The sequence below is a fragment of the Ctenopharyngodon idella genome, chromosome 10 (genome assembly GCF_019924925.1).
Source record: "Ctenopharyngodon idella isolate HZGC_01 chromosome 10, HZGC01, whole genome shotgun sequence".
Classification (NCBI taxonomy): Eukaryota; Metazoa; Chordata; class Actinopteri; order Cypriniformes; family Xenocyprididae; genus Ctenopharyngodon; species Ctenopharyngodon idella.
The window spans coordinates 45,822,343-45,840,834 of record NC_067229.1 but is presented as its reverse complement, the minus strand read 5'-3'; the positions used below and the strand labels follow the sequence as shown (position 1 = coordinate 45,840,834).

At 34.9% G+C, this 18,492-nt stretch overlaps 1 protein-coding gene across 4 annotated transcripts; it reads right to left on the bottom strand.

Moving 5' to 3' along the window:
* Positions 1-1,469: 1,469 nt before the first annotated feature.
* LOC127520191 (metal transporter CNNM3) lies at positions 1,470-15,320 on the bottom strand. Of its 4 annotated transcripts, XM_051908125.1 has the most exons (10): positions 13,610-15,320; positions 12,214-12,357; positions 11,974-12,132; positions 10,342-10,511; positions 8,049-8,145; positions 7,252-7,382; positions 5,555-5,681; positions 5,223-5,287; positions 4,942-4,960; positions 1,470-4,591 (listed from the first exon to the last, which is right to left on the bottom strand). In XM_051908125.1, the coding sequence occupies exons 1-8, from the start codon at positions 14,991-14,993 to the stop codon at positions 5,238-5,240; spliced, it is 2,262 nt and encodes a 753-aa protein (XP_051764085.1). In that variant the 5' UTR covers positions 14,994-15,320; the 3' UTR covers positions 1,470-4,591; positions 4,942-4,960; positions 5,223-5,237. The 4 variants fall into 4 exon arrangements, with proteins under 4 accessions (XP_051764085.1, XP_051764086.1, XP_051764087.1 ...); XM_051908126.1 differs by lacking the exon at positions 4,942-4,960; XM_051908127.1 differs by lacking the exon at positions 5,223-5,287 and having other exon boundaries at positions 13,610-15,304.
* Positions 15,321-18,492: the final 3,172 nt, after the last annotated feature.

Genomic DNA, 18,492 nt, shown 5'->3' with positions numbered 1-18,492 from the left:
GAATTACCACAATAAATTAATTCAAGTACTTTACTATAGTATGATTCAAAAACATTATAGTATTTACTAATATATATTACTATAGTATTTTTTTTCACCTGGGCCAGGTACATGTTAACGAATCTTATTGTTTTATTGTGTATTACTCATTAAATTATATTAACTGCAGTGATTCTCTATCAACGGGTAGCGGAATACAACGATTTAATAAGAATTATGTGCATCAAAATCTTGTGTTTATTTGTGATAATCTTAGCACTTTATTATTATTGCCTAATAAACCTGGCATTGTGTATTATGACTGACTTTTAATTTCTTTGTTCCTCTTTTCTTCTTCTAAATGCATGTAGCCTAAATGCAACAATAGGTTAATAATAATAATAATAATAATAATAACAACAATTATTATTATTTATTGTATTTATTTTTTACATTTATTTATTTATCAATTATATTAATTTATGACTATAAATTAATGCACTTAAGACAGTATGTTTGTCATAAAATAATTAATGAATGCTTTATTTAAAAAAAACAACTTTTTACAGTTTTAGAAATGTTTGTGTACTATTCATTCTTAACATGAAGTCTTGTTTTGGTGATTTTATTATACTAAGCTTTTTGCCCAAAATGGACTTTAAAAGATAAAAATAATGGAAATTCTCAAATGAATTCTGAATGGAAGTTCAGGAAATTCTCCATTTTGTAAAATAAAGTTTATTTATTTACAATAGCCTATGCATCCTGCACCTAAATAGGTGGCCTGGTTGAATCTGCCGGCAAAGATTGGAGGCGGGGCCACAAATCCGTGAGTACAGTTTTTACAAACCCGTGGGAACGGATTGCGAAAGCGTGCGCACGGATTATGAATTTGTGGGAACGGATTTAAAAACCGAGGGTACGGTTTGCAAATCTGAGCGCACGGATTGGAAATTCGTGGTACGGTTTATTAATCCGTGGGCACAATTTGTTAAACCGAGGGAACAGTTTAAGAATTCGTGAGAACGGTTTATGAACTGGCTAAATTGCTCCCAAATGTAAGATTGTTGTCTATCATAATAGTATAAGTACCTCTTAGTTCTAAAATACTTACAGTATAAATAATTTGTTATTTTCCTGGTTGTTACCCCTTTTATTCCCAAGACTTTACATATTGTTCCCTTATACTTACACATACTTACTTTATAGGTAGGCCTACACTATAATTATCGAAAGTTACGCTGTAAATTTGTTGTAATTACGCAGTACTTTCCGGGCTGTAATCTAAAGCGTTACCATAAGTTGCTGGCTGCAGTTCACTTAACAGCCACCTGTGTCGCTATTAACAAGGATTTATAAATTCTACATACAGCCCCTTTAAACATACCATTCTGGGAAGGTCTAGATCTATTAAATGTAGCATATACATGAGATCATTACCATGTATGGAGCTCTGCAACACAAATATAATACAAAAAGAAAGACAATCATTTTAGCACTGGGTTGTGTTTATTTCCTATGAAACAGTTGATATCAAGAGCATTCGACGACCCATATACAATACAGAGAAGATTTGAACCTCAACTGCCAAAAATGGTTGGTCAGAAGTAAAAGTGTGTTTGAATCCCTGGTATGATCAATGTTTGTACCTGAAAAATTGACATCTGCCAGCAACTGTTCCCACTTTACAACCTCTATGGTCCATAAGCTTCATATTCATTTACAGTCATCTCTAACCTATAAAAACCCCCCAGCTTTTCTCTTGATAGAGTAAGACAAGAAATGGATTTTTTATATGTATATATAGTCTATATATATATATTATACATTCATTATTTTGTGACCATATAAATTGACTTTTACAACAGAAAAAACAATGCAAGATTTTTAAAAGCAGAAAAATATTTACTTGGGATCACACACTGATCGGTGCGGTCAGTTTTTAGCAGATGGGTTATAATGATGAAGGCAACATAAATATGCACACTTATAAAAACACTTGTAAAAGTGGATACATCATGACTATTTGCATCAATAAAACTGAATAAATGAAGGCTTGAATTTCTTGTACACAAAGTAAGTCTCAGTTACTCAAATCTCACATCTTTCTTTGCACAACAGAACCCAAAGTACATACTACCATTCAAAAGTTTGGGGTCAGTACAATTTTTTTTAAGAAATATATATAAAAAAAAAAAATTAAACAGATCAAAAGTGACAGTAAAGACATTTATAACGTTACAAAACGATTTCTATTTTAAAAAAAAATGTTCTTTTGGACTTTCTATTCATCAGAGAATCCTGAAAAAGAGAACATATCACGGTTTTCACAAAATTAAGCAGCACAAATATTTTCATATTAACATTAATAATAATAAATGTTTCTTGAGCAGCAAATCATCATATCAGAATGATTTCTGAAGGATCATGTGACACTGAAGACTGGAGTAATGATGCTTTGAGTAAATTCAGCTTTGATCACAGGAATAAATTACATTTTACAATATATTACAATAGAAAACAGTTATTTAAATTATGATAATATTTTACAATATTACTGTTTTACTGTATTTTTGATCAAATAAATGCAGCCTTGCTGAGCACAAGAGGCTTTTTTCAAAAATATTAAAATCTTCCCGACCCCAAACTTTTTAATGGTAGGCTGGAATGTCAAAATATGCAACTAAGAGCGTTTAAAAACTCGATTTCCAAGCATTTTCCAAGCAAAAAAAAAAAAAAAAAAAAAACCTGTAGAGAAAGTTCTAGACTCATTAAGAAATGTTTTATTTTAATTAACCATCTACACAATGTTTCTCTGTTTCAAAATATGATACAACATTGGGATTTTTAGTATTGCTAAGATCTATTTTTCAGGTTATTCTGATGGAATGGTCAGTTAGCGCCAGTATGGGAAAGGTTCGATATTTTTCCTTTATACTGTTAGCTACATCGCTACAGTCATGCAAGGCATTTAGTCAGCGAATATTATTCAAATGTTTCTGAGATGCAGAATTGAAAGGCAGCCGCATGCAGTGGAAAAACGGGTCTGGATCACAGAGTTTTAATGGCACTCTCGAAATGATGTTTTTCAGCAAATAATCAGAAAGGAACCAAATATAGAAATATCTAAAACCTCTGCATCTAAGGCCACATCTCTTTTATCTGATCCAGCTTTTTGCAAGTTTCCTGTGAATAAACTTACATATTGTGCACATTTTGTGGCCTAGAGCTGCACGATTAATCGTTATCGTGACCTCGATTCAAACACCCACTCCATCTTACTCCTAAATGACGATTCGCCAGTGTCTATTAAACTTTTGACAAGTACAATCACAGCGAACATTCAAATCTGTTTGCGCAGCCGCTTGTGACTGTTAAAAATGTATATTTGCCATTGAATCATTCATTCAAGAGATTTGCTTAAAATCGCTGATTCATCCAGTAATGAAAAGAGAAGTCTTTATGAGTGAGTCATTGAATCATTCATTCAATAATTCAAATTAATTAAACAACAGCAATTAACATTTTGACATAAACTCTAGTAAATTACCCGTTATTTTGTTTAGCTGTCTATTCAGAATCATGGGAGAATTGTGATCCATTTTAAACCAAAAAAAAAAAATTAAAATAAATAAATAAATTGTGATTCTCAGTTTATCCAAACTTGTACAGCTCTATTGGGGCCTAAAAAGAAATAGTTCACTTAAAAGCGTCTCCAACAAACCTGTATTTGAAAAACATTAATCTTTTAATCATGATTAATCTTTACCTACTTCTCCAATGGTCTGAAATCATATTCATGTTCATATTTGATGACATTATGCTATAGTTTCTTGGTTATTCCAGTTCAAATATGTATGGAGAATGATTTTTGACTGTCAATGAAGTAGTCAAATTAAGCCTAAAAAATTAAGTGTTTATGCTGTCTTAAAATATTACGTTTAGTCAACTTATATTTGAGTTCTCAAGTTAAATCTGGGAAAATTATTCTAACGCTAAGGTTGTGATAGCTTATTTCCATTTTTTTTCTTTACGCAGGTTGACAGCTGAAGTCACTATTAAATGTCACTGTATTGGTGAAAGATCTGCAAAAAGACACTGCTCATTGGAAACTTAAGATTACATGAGAGTGAGTAAATGAGATTTCTGTCGCTATGAACCCATTTTGGCACATTAGGGCTTGACAATATGGAGACGTTGGATTCAGGGCTGTAATACTGCTTCTATGATATGACAGGAATGGTAAGATCTTGGCACAACACCATTTAATTTAGTAGTACATATGCACACATATACACCTTAAGAAAATAAGTGAACCCAAATAGAGAGTATAGAGGAAATGACATCAGAGGGAACGGCTGAATAAGCAGAACAGCAAGAACAGATCCCATCTGACCAGAATGACATGTCTTTTGTTTTCCTCAACAGTCCTCCATCTGGCTCAATCGCTGCATTCCAGGAGTAAAAGATTCATTTAAGACGGCAACAAACAAATTAGTTGTCATAATAAAATCCTTGTGAGTTCTTGAGGAAGGTTAGATAGAAGGTCAAAACGCTCCTCTCTGGCTGTGAAGCTCCTCGTCTGGCCTAGATTCCTGGCTCTTGCTCGCACCTGCAGATCCCAGGAAACCAGAACGAAACCATCCGTCAGAAATACGCATTCATCATTCCCTGGCAACATATTCTGACATCATTCCATGAAGCGTGTCCAAAATGACCAAAATATGGTGGCTGAGAATTATTTCATATGATTTTGAGTGAAATATGGACACATGTTCCAGGTTTTGTGAGATTCATTATATATATATATATATATATATAGGCTTTCAATATCAGCCTACTATATTAAAATGGACATTGTACAAAGCATCTTTGCCCAAAGTTTATTTATTTATTGGCTCAAAAGCATTTGTTATTATTACCAGTTTAGTAGAGTAGAGTAAACTTCATAAGACGACTTACCTGGACATTTATATCCTGTCTGAGAGTTTAATGTGGAGGTGCCAACAGACAGCATTAATATAGCAGAGGGTTACTTTGCAAAACGGTGGCATTAAAAAGTTATGGGAAAAAAGACTGACTTAAGCTCATACCAGTGATGCATTCAAATGTAACCGCTATCCGTTTCATTTGGCATGCACTGATCTATCATACCAACCACATGGTGGCACTCTGTGATGCGTCGGGTGCTGATGGGATACATGTTTCAAACTTAACATATCATGCTTATCACTTGCATTTACCTCATGCAAAGTACACTAACAGTAGTTGTCAATTGCGTCAAAGAATGAATAGTGGAGCTGAAAGTCTGAAGGAGAAAATGAAGGGAAGGAGAGAAAAAGACAAAGAAAGAGAACACAGTCTTAGTTCAGCAGAAGAGATGGATGTAGACAGAAGCCTCTGGTTTAACACACTACACAGTGTTTTACAGACATTCCCGGTTGACTTGTTCCCGCATGTTTAGACTCCACAACATTCCAAAGCTGGCCAAATACTCAGAAACACACAAGATACGCAAAGAGTCGCACACAATGTTCTGTTCCATGCATGTGTGCTGTGTGTTCATGCCACATACCTTGAGTAGTGTTTTTCTCATTCAGGAGTTTAGTTTGACTGTTGGGCAGGATCTTAATTTCAGGGGGGTCGGGGCTCTGAGCGACCCGGGACGCCATCAAGGCGTTGAGGTACTGCAGACGGGTCACCTGTGGGACAAGGGCTGATTTTAACACCAAAAAAAAAGCAAAGGAGAAGTATCCATGTGCGACAAAAAGGTCAAATAATTTTTCAATAACTCTTCAATAAGTTCCAAAATAAAAACCTCTGAGAAGGATTACAACATTACAAACTTTGATTTGAAGCAAAAATGTTTGATAAAACAATAACACACCAAATCTTTCATGAGCGAAATGAACTGCAATTCCATAAATCAAATAAAAACAACAACAATACGATATAAAACTATTGACATATTCCGTGGTTATAGGTATAAATATAATATTTCACATTAATTGCAAGAAATTAAAATAGTTAAGCAAATATACAAGTAATCTGACATTGTAAGTGAGACGCAATTATGTAATTTGCAAGCATACATAATCGCTTAACCACTTCATAGCTAATGGTAGGTCACAAAACGTTTATCCATAAAAAAAAAACCCATTTTAATTGCTAATTTTTTTTTAGTATTTTAAATATAATTTTAAATGTTAAAATATCAACAATAGTAATGAAATTACCAATGTTTCAGCATTTAAATATAATTAAAAATATTTTTAAATGTATATTACTTTTTTTAAATAATATGTAATATAATTTTATATTAATATATTATTAAATATATTTAACATTTAATTTTAAATATTAAAATAACCCTCAAACATCGGTAATTTCATTACTATTGTTGTTGATGTTATTTTAACAATTAAAATTAAATGTTAAATATATTTAATCAAATAAATATAAAATTATATATATATATTATATTTAAATTTATTATTATTATTATTAATATTATTTTAACATTTAAATATGTTTTTATATTACTATATTAATTAATTTATTTTTTATATTAATATAAAATTATATATTATATTAAACATTTATATTATTGTTATTTAAACATTTAAAATATTTTTAAATGCTCAAACATAGGTAATTTCATTACTAGTGGAGTTGATATTTAAAAAAAATATTTAAATGTTAAAATAATAATAATAATAATAATAATAATAAATATAAATATTTAATATAATATATAATTTTATATTAATATATATTATTAAATATATTTAACCTTTTAATTTAAAATTTTACATGTTAAAATATTACAACAGTAACTAAATTACTAATGTTTGAATATTTAAATATATTTAAAAAATGTTTAAATGTTAAAATAATAATAATAAATATAAATATTTAATATCATTACTAAATATAATTAAACATAATTTTTAAGTTTATTATTTTACCAACAAAAAAATCTCCCAAAAATCAATTTCTATATTGATAAAAATAGAAAAACACAATTTGGCTGAAATTGAAGCGTGACATCAGCTGAAAAGAAAGTCGTTTCAGAGGTTGCGCAAGATGTTTCGATTAAATAAAGGAGAACAAACATTTTTATTTTTTAAAGTCATGCACAATTAGACTAGGAACATGTATTATGAAAGTAAATAGGGTCAATTTTGATTCATAATGCTCAGTGACCAAATATGAATGCAAAAATGAGAATAAGCACAAAGGAAGTAAAGCAAGGGCTGTGTGTGTTTTCACCTTGATGAGCTGCAGGTCTGTGAGGGCTCGTACTGTGTAGTCGGGACAGTAGCTGGACGGGCTGGTGGCTTCTCCCAGCTCAAAGGGGTCTCTGGGGGACTGACGCTGCGTGGACACCGGAGACTGGTGGACTGAGCACACCGACAACCATTACGGTCAGTATACCAGAACATGGACTGCTGACATTCATGGCAGTGCAATAACACTGTGGAGCTAATCAGGTGTTACACAATAAAACAACAAGAGATAAATCTTATCACTTAATCAGATATTTATCTGGGTTTTGTGTCCTAACCAACCGCTACTGCAATCCACTGCGAGATATTGTGTCTGATGTTTGGTTTAATTTTATTATTTTGATGGTAGCCACGCCTCCAGTAAAATCTCATTGGTTTAAAATTCCAATCCACTGAACTGTATATTAATCATCAAATATGTTCTAATTGGATGCAAACTTGTCACTTTGTGCAGCATGTGACTCTCAGTAAGGACCGAAAAACTTGGAATGTTTGTGGCGTGACTGGTTAGGCGGAACATCAACATTTAAACAATAGTCCCATATAGTTGTTTTGCTTTCAAAACACAAAAGGCTTGCAGAATCAGCTGTTTTTTGTTTTGTTGCCCTACAGCTTACAACCAAAACTCAGAGGAATGTCTTTGACTATCATGAAATTTTAAGCCAACATTCACAAGTCAGCGTTCTGTTTTTGTTAAGCAGCGTTATTAATAGATGATTAGAATGATGGATTTAGATTTGATCTGGGATTTTAATAAAAGCACATATGGGCAGGAAGTACCTGAGGAGGGAGCTGTGAGCGCGGACACGCCGTAATAAGTGAACGCGCCGTTTTCAAACTTTAAACCTTCTTTCCCGATCTCCACCTCCACACGACCCTACACACACACAAAAACATGCACAGAAATACATCACCAAAATAAATGGTTAATAAATGGTTGATTTCACAAAATTACCCCATTTGTTTTTTTTTTTTAATAATTAAAAATATTAATTTCAATCAAAATCAAATATGAATGTATATTTATTTAAAACATTTTGTTATAAAAAAAAATTATAAAATATTATTTATATTTAATCATTTGTACAAATGGAAAAGGGCATGATCAAGAATGTGAATTTAAAATAAGAAATTGAGCTCTTAAAATAGTTCTTTCTGACAGATTATTATTAATAAATAATACATTTAATCAATGTTAAAATATGTTTATATGTAAAAAAAAAAAAATTAACTGTTAAAATAATAACAGTAAATATTACTGTATTTATTATTGTTATGATTGATTACATAATCATTATTATTATTATTATTATTAAATTATCAATGTTAGATTATCAAATATTGAAATATAATTAAAATACCATTTTAAATGTCAATATTTTGATTAAAAAACAAAAAACAAAACAAACAAACAAAAAACACTACTACTATTTAGGGGTGACCCTAAATAGTCGACGATTCGATGCTTCGATAGGAGGAGCCTGATTCGACTACCAATCTCACAGTCGAATCTTCAGAGGTGTTATGAAACGAGATATGGGGGTGCTCAATATCTGATTTTACACAGACGTACCGGTTCTCTCCCAATAGGTTAATATACAACCTATTATGATAATGCTGTAAATAAAAATGTGAAAAGAAAGAAGCTTTTAAAGGTGCAATATGTAAGATTTTTGCAGTAAAATATCCAAAAACCACTAGGCCAGTGTTATATATTTTGTTCACTTGAGTACTTACAATATCCCAAATGTTTGCAACTATTTGAGAAAATTGCAGTTTTAACCAAGGCTCCGGGACGTGTGAGGAGTTGCTTGTCAATTGCGTCATACCCGCGTTATCCTTGGATTCCGGTTTTATTTTGTAGAAACCATGGAAACACCACGCTTTAATATATTACACGTTTTAATAGACAAGGGAACAACTGTTTTGATATATTTATAGACAGAAAACTAATTATTGTTATATAGCTCAACACGTTTAGTCTTATTGTTTAAATCTAATTTTTTTTTCGAGTACCATACCTCAGAGAAAAACACTATTTTGTGAAGTAGCTAACATAGCATAATCAGATGCAGCTTTATTTATAGTAAAAGTAATACAGAATTTTCTCCATGATACAATACGTTTTAAAATGAATTCCATGCCATTTATCAACACAAGCCATCCAGCATTTAATATGATATTCTAAAATCGATCGATCTTACTGCAGTGTGCAAAACGTGTCTCACAGCAGCCGCCGAGCGAACGCTCAGAGTAACGTTATAACATCATTTTCAACACACTCAAATGAATCTAATATGATAAACAGAGCTGCGTTACCTCATACTCATGACCGGAATAGCGGAAGCGGCGCCGGCGACTGTGGCATAATAAAAGTTCCGCTGCTCGCTGCATGTGTTGTGCAATTGCTCCAGCGTCCTTGTTCAGCTCCAACAACACTCGGTCCTGCTCTGCTTCATACTACAGTAACGTTAATAATCGCATCCATGAACATAATTTCTTCCCGCGTCTTATCCCGATTCTTTTGCACCATCTGTTAAGGGGAAGACCACTTGTCCCAAGATTCCGTGCTCAAACTTGGTGTCATCAAGCTACGCCTTTGTTTTGAATAGGCCTCTAGCGACCTCTAGCGGACAGAATTCTTACATACTGCACCTTTAATAAATATTTGTAATGTGCGTTAATAAATCCAACCACCCTGTGACAGATTTAAGTTTCACTTCCATTATCCGTGATGATCCGGAGCATCTTGGCGGCAGGGATTAAATCTTTAACAATGTCTGGGATAAGAAAATCTAAAGTGTAAAATTGGATGCACTTTGAAATGGTAAAAGATGATCCAAAAAACATAAGATGCAAGTTACCACTTGGCCTTGAGCGCGGAAAGAGTTTGTGCGCACTATCTAGTGGACTGCTGTTTTTCAACCCTAAATATTTATAATATTTAGATATTATAATTTACTTATTAACACTATTATTTACACCATTGCTTATAAAGTGCATTACATGCAACAATGTCCATAAACACTGGCATGCAGACAGATGTAAGGCACACTGAGGTTTGTTGTCGTACCTGCAGCAGCAGAATGAAGTAATCCACAGGGTGGTTCCGCGTGTACAGGTAGTGATCAGGACTGAGCCGGTTCCCAGGGTCAAACTTCACTTCTTGATTGACGCTCGGGTGCCGCAGCAGATGAAATAAGACTCTTTCTGACACGCGCTGCGGGCTGAAGTGTTCCACCTCTGAAACAGACAAGGAGGTGAGCTGCTTAATGGTGTATGAAATCACATCCATTAGCCAGAACATAACAACAGAACAAAACGTCCCGGCATTGATCCGAAAGACTGGGAATGTCCTTTAAAAGTTGAGGCTTGCTGAGACAAACTTCTTTAGCACTTTCTTCTTGTCAGGATAACAAATGTACAGTTTGGGGTCAGAAGTCCCTTTCAGGCTGCATTTATTTGATCAAATAAAGTACATTAAAAACAGTCATTTTGTGAAATATTATTACAATTTAAATGAACTGTTTTCTATTTTTAATATATTTTAAAATGTAATTTATTCCTGTGATCAAAGCTGAATTTTCAGCATCATTACTCTAGTCTTCAGTGTCACATGATCCTTCAGAAATTATTATAATATGCTGATTTGCTGCTTATGAAACATGAATTATTATTATCACAAAAAACATTGTAGTGCTTAATATTTTGTGGAAACTGTGATATATATTTTTTCAGGATTTTTTGTAACATTATTAATGTCTCTACTGTCACTTTTGATCAATTAAATGCATCCTTGCTGAATCAAAGTATTAATTTTTCAAAAACACAATCTTATTGACCCCAAACTTTTGAATGGTAGTGTATATTTTTGAGATTATTATTATTAATATTTAATAATACCGCCGCTATGGGTCCATCCTCCCCACTGTGTATATTAATAATATTATCCTTTATTATTATTAATAATAAAGCATTTTTTATATTGGTGTCTTTCATCAAATATCTGTTTTAAACACTTTATAAAATATTTATTTTTTTACATTTTACCCTTGAGAAGAATAAGCCACTCATGGCTGAGTACTAGTGATTTTACCATGGTTAAAAGAGTTTTAGCATCCAAAAGCACGAAAGGGTTCCCTTCTGACCGATGTATTTCCATAATTTTTTGTTGTACATGAATACTGGATAAGGATTGTAAAAATAATTTTACAGCTAGAGACTGTGGTCTTTAGCCTCCTTGTTAGAGCGCCCAATTCCCATGCCAGCGGACCCGGGTTCGAGTCCCGCTTAGAGCGGGTGGTTCGAACAGGAGAGGATCCTTTGGTGCCGTGACCTGGATGGGAGTGAGGTTTAGGGGGGAGGTGTAACGGACATAGGCTGGTAAGAGCTGTGCGTGTAAACCTCACTCCCCTGATCTCAAGAGGTGCTCTACAGACTGCGGTCTTCAGCCTCCTTGTTAGAGAGGCCGACTCCCATGCCAGCGGACCTGGGTTCGAGTCCCGCTTGGAGGGGGCTGTTCGAACATGAGGGGTTACACTAGCTATTTTATAGAGGAGACAAACTAGAAAACAAATACACTGACTATTCTAAAATTCTCTGATTTTTCCAAGGCCGTGGGAACCCTGACACCTTAAACGTTAATAAAAATCACTGTAACACACAGGTTCTTGCAACTTATTGCTTCATATTGAAGCAGACAGACCTCGGGACAGGAAGCGATGGGTGGCCAGCAACAGTTGAGGAGAGGTGCGGATCTTCGGTTCGCCCTCTGGAGGTTTAAAGATGGAGAACTCATCATGAACGCTGCGCGGCTCCAGGGGAATCTCCAACGGGGCCATCGGACGCTTCACCTTCATGTCCACTGTGGAATAAGACAAAACGCATTAGAATTCAGATCAAAGGATGCAACAGGTATCACCTCTAAAACACATCAGCTACTCACTGTAACCATCAGACTCGTCCAGAATCTCAGATTTGATGATCTCCTCAATAACGTCCTCCAACGTGACCAGCCCCAGAACCTCGTAGAACGGATCTCCTTCACCCTCATTATTCACCTTCTGAACGATGGCCAGGTGTGAGTTTCCTGTGAAGACAGAGAGAGAACACGTGCTTTAGAAGAAGCAGCTTTTTAATGACTTAAGTTTTCCTCTTAAGTTTCTAAAATTGCATTGTTTTATATGTGTGTGTGTGTGTATATATTATAAATATATATATATATATAGACATTTCCTATTAGACAATAAATATTAATTTTCAAAAAATATTTGAAAAATAAATTAATGCAGTTTTCAAAATTAAGTATTTAAGAAAGATGTGTAATAAACACTGATATATAAACAGTTGTAGATGTATTATCACATAAAAAAAAAAAATAAAAAAAAAATGGACAAAGAATAAATTAATAAAATATTTAGTAAAAGTTTTGTGAAAATAAAAGCCTGAATATTTAGATGCATTTAATATAGGCCTACTCAGGCCAACAGAAATAATTGCAGATAAATGGTAAAATAAATAATTAATAAAAATTGCACACCAATACATCTAGCTTGAAGGTATATGATTATGATTATCAAGTTATAAAAACACTACTAATCCATTCTGACAGATTAATAATAATAAAATTATAAACGTTTAAATATTTAAATATATATTTTAAATATTTTAATGTAATTTTTAATTGTTAATATTTGAGTAATAATAATAATAATAATAATAATAATAATTATTATTAAATAAAAAGCCCATTATATCAGACCAACAAAAATAATTGCAGATAATTGCTAAAATATTGGTTGCACACCAATACACCTAGGTTTAAGGCCCGATTATGATGCACTACTACCCCATACTGACAGATTAATAACAATAATAATAAAAATATACATGTTTAAATATTATTTAATATATTTTTAATTGTTAATATTTTAATAAGTATTAATACTTTCAATAATAAAAAAAAAATGAAATAATGAAATGAAATGCAAAACCCCAATAATTTTTGGTTGCATACCAATATAGCCATCTGATTATGATTAATTATCAAGTCATCAAAACACTACTAACCCATTTTGACAGATTAATAATAATAATAAAAATATGATTAAATATATTTTTAATTGTTCATTTTTTTAGTAAGTATTAATACTTCAATAAATAATAATAACAATAAAATAAATAAAATAAAAATAATGTTTGATGAAAATAAAACCCCAAATATTATATGCATTCAATATCGGCCTAATCAGGCCAATAGCAATAGCTGCAGATAATCGGTAAGATAAAGATCATACACCGATACATGTAGTTTGAAGGCATCTGCTTAAGATCTGACATGCCTTTTTTGAATTCCTCCAGCATTGCATCCAGCTTGGTGTCATTAAAAACAAAATGCAGAGGATGGTTGTAGAACTTCGTGATGGTGGTCATGGGAGTGCGGTCCTCTGGGTCAACCAACGCCAAGTCTTTCACGTACAGGATCTCGACGATATTGGACCTCTCCTCTTCGTACACAGGGACACGAGTGTAGCCACTCTGCATGATCTCGGACATGGTGTTGAAGTCCAGCATGGCGGTGGAGGGCAGCATGAAGCAATCCTTCAGGGGTGTCAAGATATCCTCCACTGTTTTGGTCCTGAGAGCACCCTTACTGAACTCCACCTTGACAAACTCATTATACGGATCGTTCACACTAGTCCGAATCATTTCCATGGTTTTCTCACGAATGCCACAGGTGCTCACGTCCCGGTGGAGGATCAAGTCCAGCAGGAGCCCAAGAGGACAGGAAAGCGGACACGTCAGAATGAGACAGATCTGGGCCAGCCATATCAAACCCGGTGCCATCTGGAACCCATAACCCGAACATACAATATGAGGAACCAACTCAGCCAGGAGGAATATGAGGAAACCACTAGTGAACACAGCGGGGAGGATGGACCCATAGAGGCGGTACAACAGAACACCAAGCACCGAGTGACCCAATGCACAAATGAACAGGAGCGAGCACACCAAAACGTTTCCTCTCCTCCGGATGGGCTTGAGGCGCTTGGCCGCCCGCTTCTCATCCTCCGAACCGCAGCTGTGCAGAACATAGAGCTCCAGTGGGTCCAGCCACAGTAAACTCAGATTCAAGCATCTGACTACACTACAAATCAAAACCAGAAGCACAAGCACCAAAATCAAACCCCATACCGGAATGTAATCAGATGGTACACCCGGGTCCTTAATAAGAAACTTGTCCGACCCGAATGACCCCCACGTCTGGCCCTTTAAGACGCACATGTGATGGAAAACAGGCTCTGCATCTTTATTCTCCGTTTCGGATGCTGCAGACTCGGTCTTGACTTCTAGAAGCCCGCTGTTTTCCTCATCCAAGTCCAATTGTCCGTGCACCTTGAACGCAGCGGAGCTGCGGTTCTTCTCTAGCGCGCACGGGTCACCCGAACCGCCTCCAGCCGCGGCGAACGCGACCCACGGCCAGGTCTCATTGGACAGGTAGGACCCAAACAATCTGAGCTTGAAAGCGGTCCCGTTCTGAGCTACGATGACCCGTTCTTTCAGGTACACCCGCTCGCTAGCGTTCTCCAGGCGCAGCCCGAAAACCTGCACTTCTTGAAGGCTGCAGGTTCCGAACCCGCACAGGAACGATATGATCAACGGGAGACGCAGCTCCGCCAAGCTGACCACCATATTGGAACAGGACAGCCTGGCTTTATGTATCATGTGACGCTGCTGATGTTGTTGCTGCTGCTACCCTCCTACTTTTTCTCTTGTTTTCATATAAAACGGTAAGGGAAACTGGCTTGGTCCGGCCGCCATCTTGGCTCGGAGATTCTTAAGAAACAGGCACGGATGTGCCCCCGAACACTGGAGCCACAATGAACTCGGTTTCTTTTTTCACACGGACGCTACGTCGTGTCAATGATGGACCAATGACAGAACGACAGGATCTCGCTTGACCAATCGGAGAACTGGCTTGCTTGGTAAACCACGCCCATAACCGCACTGAGGAGCGTCAGCGTGTGAGATTAGCATCTTCTCAAGGCTTTTTGAAAAAAATATCCGGTTGTGCAGTCGAAAACAGAGCTTTTCTTAAACATTCACCGATTTTAAACGATTCTATCGACTAGAGTAACAAAGAAAGAGTTTATAAGTTAAAAACTGACCGTAATGTTTTACACATTGCTAAAGTTTTACTCACAGGTTGCCACTGGAATAAATGCACCAAACAGACTGAGCAAAAGAGGTGTTTATTAGAGAAATATCTCTTAGATTTACATCAGAATTCAAACAAATACAAAATACTATATACACATTGCTTTAAATACGTGTTCTTGGGATACAGTACATTTGCGTTTTGAATTTCCCTTTAAAGAGGATCAACTTGAGAAAAGGGAAAACAAAAATAAATATTACAGTTTGTTTTAATGTTTTTAAAAATAAATATGAAAAAAAAAAAAAAAATCCTCATACCTCACCTCTCAAGCATTCACAAAACTTTTTTTTCTTCATTATTTCACTTGTGTAATGGAAAACGAGAGTGTATTCTCACTCTTCGTGTAGTGAGCCCAAAACAAAGTGTGCTTAGTATGCAATACAACACACTGAGCTGTTAGAAAGGTCAATATAGGTCATGACCCCGACAAGTAAATAAATGCAACCATGCGTCCTGAAAACTCACATGTATAATCTTTAACCTTCACCGTGGTCTAATTACCACACAAGGCGAACCTGCACAACATCTCTACCGCAGAGTTCCTCAGCAGAAACTACCGTGAACATTAAAAGCAGATTACGGAGCTGGATGGAAATCCCAGCAGCACGCTCAAAGGAATTTCATTAGTTTTGTTTTAAGCAGCAACAGCATCCCCACCCCCACAAAACAGAGTCCCTGTGCAATAAGAGAGGAACATGAGAATTAAACAGACAAATCAAAGTGCAAAAGGCTTTGGCCGGTGTGTTCACTATCAAATTTAAATTTCATGTAGTGTTGCAACTTTGGTCATGATATACCATCTTTACGCCGCAGTACAGAGCTCATAATGCCCACGTTTTGGTTTCAGTTGAAGTAAATACTAGTCAAATTTCATATACAAGAATGTCAGTTGAGGTAAAATGCAACTTATTTCTTCTCTCAGTGTGCAATTGTACATTAAACATCGTAAAAAAAGAAACAAAGTACTATTTATTGCTTTAGATTTAAATCTCTCGTAAAGGCAACACAACATAACTTATAAATAATCATACACAAGTTTGACAAAGTCAATTTCATACTGTTCAAATGAGCAAAACTATTATAACAACAATCCAATGCTATTCTTCACAGTTATACGTTTTACTCAGTAACTCTCACTGGGATATTCATACAATTTATGAAACAAAAGAACACTTTAACACTGAAAAACCTTTATGCATGCACTGCATAGCGTACTTACAGCATGAATACACCAGAATAAAGTTTAAATAGTTTCTAATGTCAGCTCAGCATGAGAGGAACACAATGGAAAAATCACTGTGTGACCTCTGAAACGTGATCTCAGGACAGAACCAACCGGCTTTATGGTCACTGCAAGTAGATCTAGAAAATCTTAGTACTAGTGCAAGGAAAGAGGCTTAAGTTTGTTAACTAACCTATGATCTGATCTGCTATATAACAAACCAACCACTACTAATGACTTCAGGAAGAGATACTAAAGATTCAATAGTGTACAAACAAGTATGTACAGATTCACTTCAGTTCACAGTGAATTCTGTTCAAGCATCTCTTTATCTGAGGACGGGAATGTTGGTGGAAACAACATTTAGGTTGTTGATGGACAGTCGTAGCCTTTGAGATACAGAAGTGGGTAAAGTCCCGTTCACAACAAGAACGATAACTATATTAGCGCCCATGGCAGCGGACAATATCATTCTGTTTATTGTGCATTTTTGGCGTCTGCCGCTTTAAATGCTCGAGCGCTTTAAAGCAGGACGGATTCTGATAGGCTGTCAGTGTTTGTATCGTTCATCAGCTGGAAAAAATCGTTATTCCAAAGATATCGATTCTCTGTGCCGCTATTGAAATAGTTGTGGTGTGGACTCTGATATTCATTTATATTTAGAATGATTTTCAGATCTATATCTTTATCGTTATAGTTATCGTCCTTGGTGTGAACAGGACTTAAATCTCAGATCATATTTCACCCAAAAATCAAAACGAAAATCAATAAGGGCCATTAAGATTTTTTGCATTGTGATATTTCTTTGTATTTTTATTACTGTGAGGTGAAAAAATAAAGTATTTCTACATTATGAGGGCATTTGCCGTGGGTTAGTTCAACCAAAAATGAAATTTCTGTAATTTATTACTCACCCTCATGTTGTTCCACACCCGTAAGACATTCGTTCATCTTCAGAGCAAAAATTAAGATATTTTTGATGAAATTCTAGGTTTTTTTTTTAATCTGCCATGGAAAGCAACGTAATTACCATCATTAAAGGTCCAGAAACATATTTAAGACATCATTAAAATAGTCAATGTGACTGCAGTGGTTCAACCTTAATGTTATGAAGTGACGAGAATACTTTTTGTGCGCAAAAACAAAACAAAACAAAAATAATGACTTTTTTCAACAATTTCTTCTTTACCCTGTCAGACTCATACGCAGTTGACATAGTGAACACAGTCCAGCGCTTTCGTGTTTACGTCCTAACGCCGGCTCAGTATTGGCTATTGACTATTTTAACAATGTTTTTACTACTTTTCTGGACCTTTAGGCCCGGTTTCACAGACAGGGCTTAGACTAAGCCAGGATTAGGCCTTAGTTCAATTAGGGTATTTAAGTAGTTTTTATAAATGTACACTAAAAAAAAACAAAAAACATTACTAGTGTGCATCTTAAGACAAAACAATGGTACTGACATATTTTAAGACATGTCAGTGCAAGTTGCTTTCAGTTAAAACAGCTCTAACATGCATTTTAGTCTAGGACTAGCTTAAGCCTTGTCTGTGAAACCAGGGGCATGTGTGGTAATTTCGTTGCTTTCTATGTAGGATTAAAAAAAAAAAAAAACCTCTCGGATTTCATCAAAAATATCTTAATTTGTGTTCTGAAGATGAACAAAGGTCTTACGGGTGTGGAACGACACGAGGGTGAGTAATTAATGACAGAAATTTCATTTTTGGGTGAACTAACCCTTTAAATCTCACAAAATCTCAGATCATATTTCACCTGAAATTCAA

What these genes read in the sequence shown, in the direction of transcription:
- LOC127520191 (XM_051908124.1), bottom strand. Translation starts at nt 14,993, where the DNA reads ATGATACATAAAGCCAGGCTGTCCTGTTCCAATATGGTGGTCAGCTTG. An exon ending in GCTGGAGGAATTCAAAAAAG is followed by an intron (nt 12,358 to 13,609) that starts GCATGTCAGATC and finishes CTGTCTTCACAG; the next exon opens with GAAACTCACACCTGGCCATC. An exon ending in GCTCACAGCTCCCTCCTCAG is followed by an intron (nt 7,383 to 8,048) that starts GTACTTCCTGCC and finishes CGGTGTGCTCAG; the next exon opens with TCCACCAGTCTCCGGTGTCC.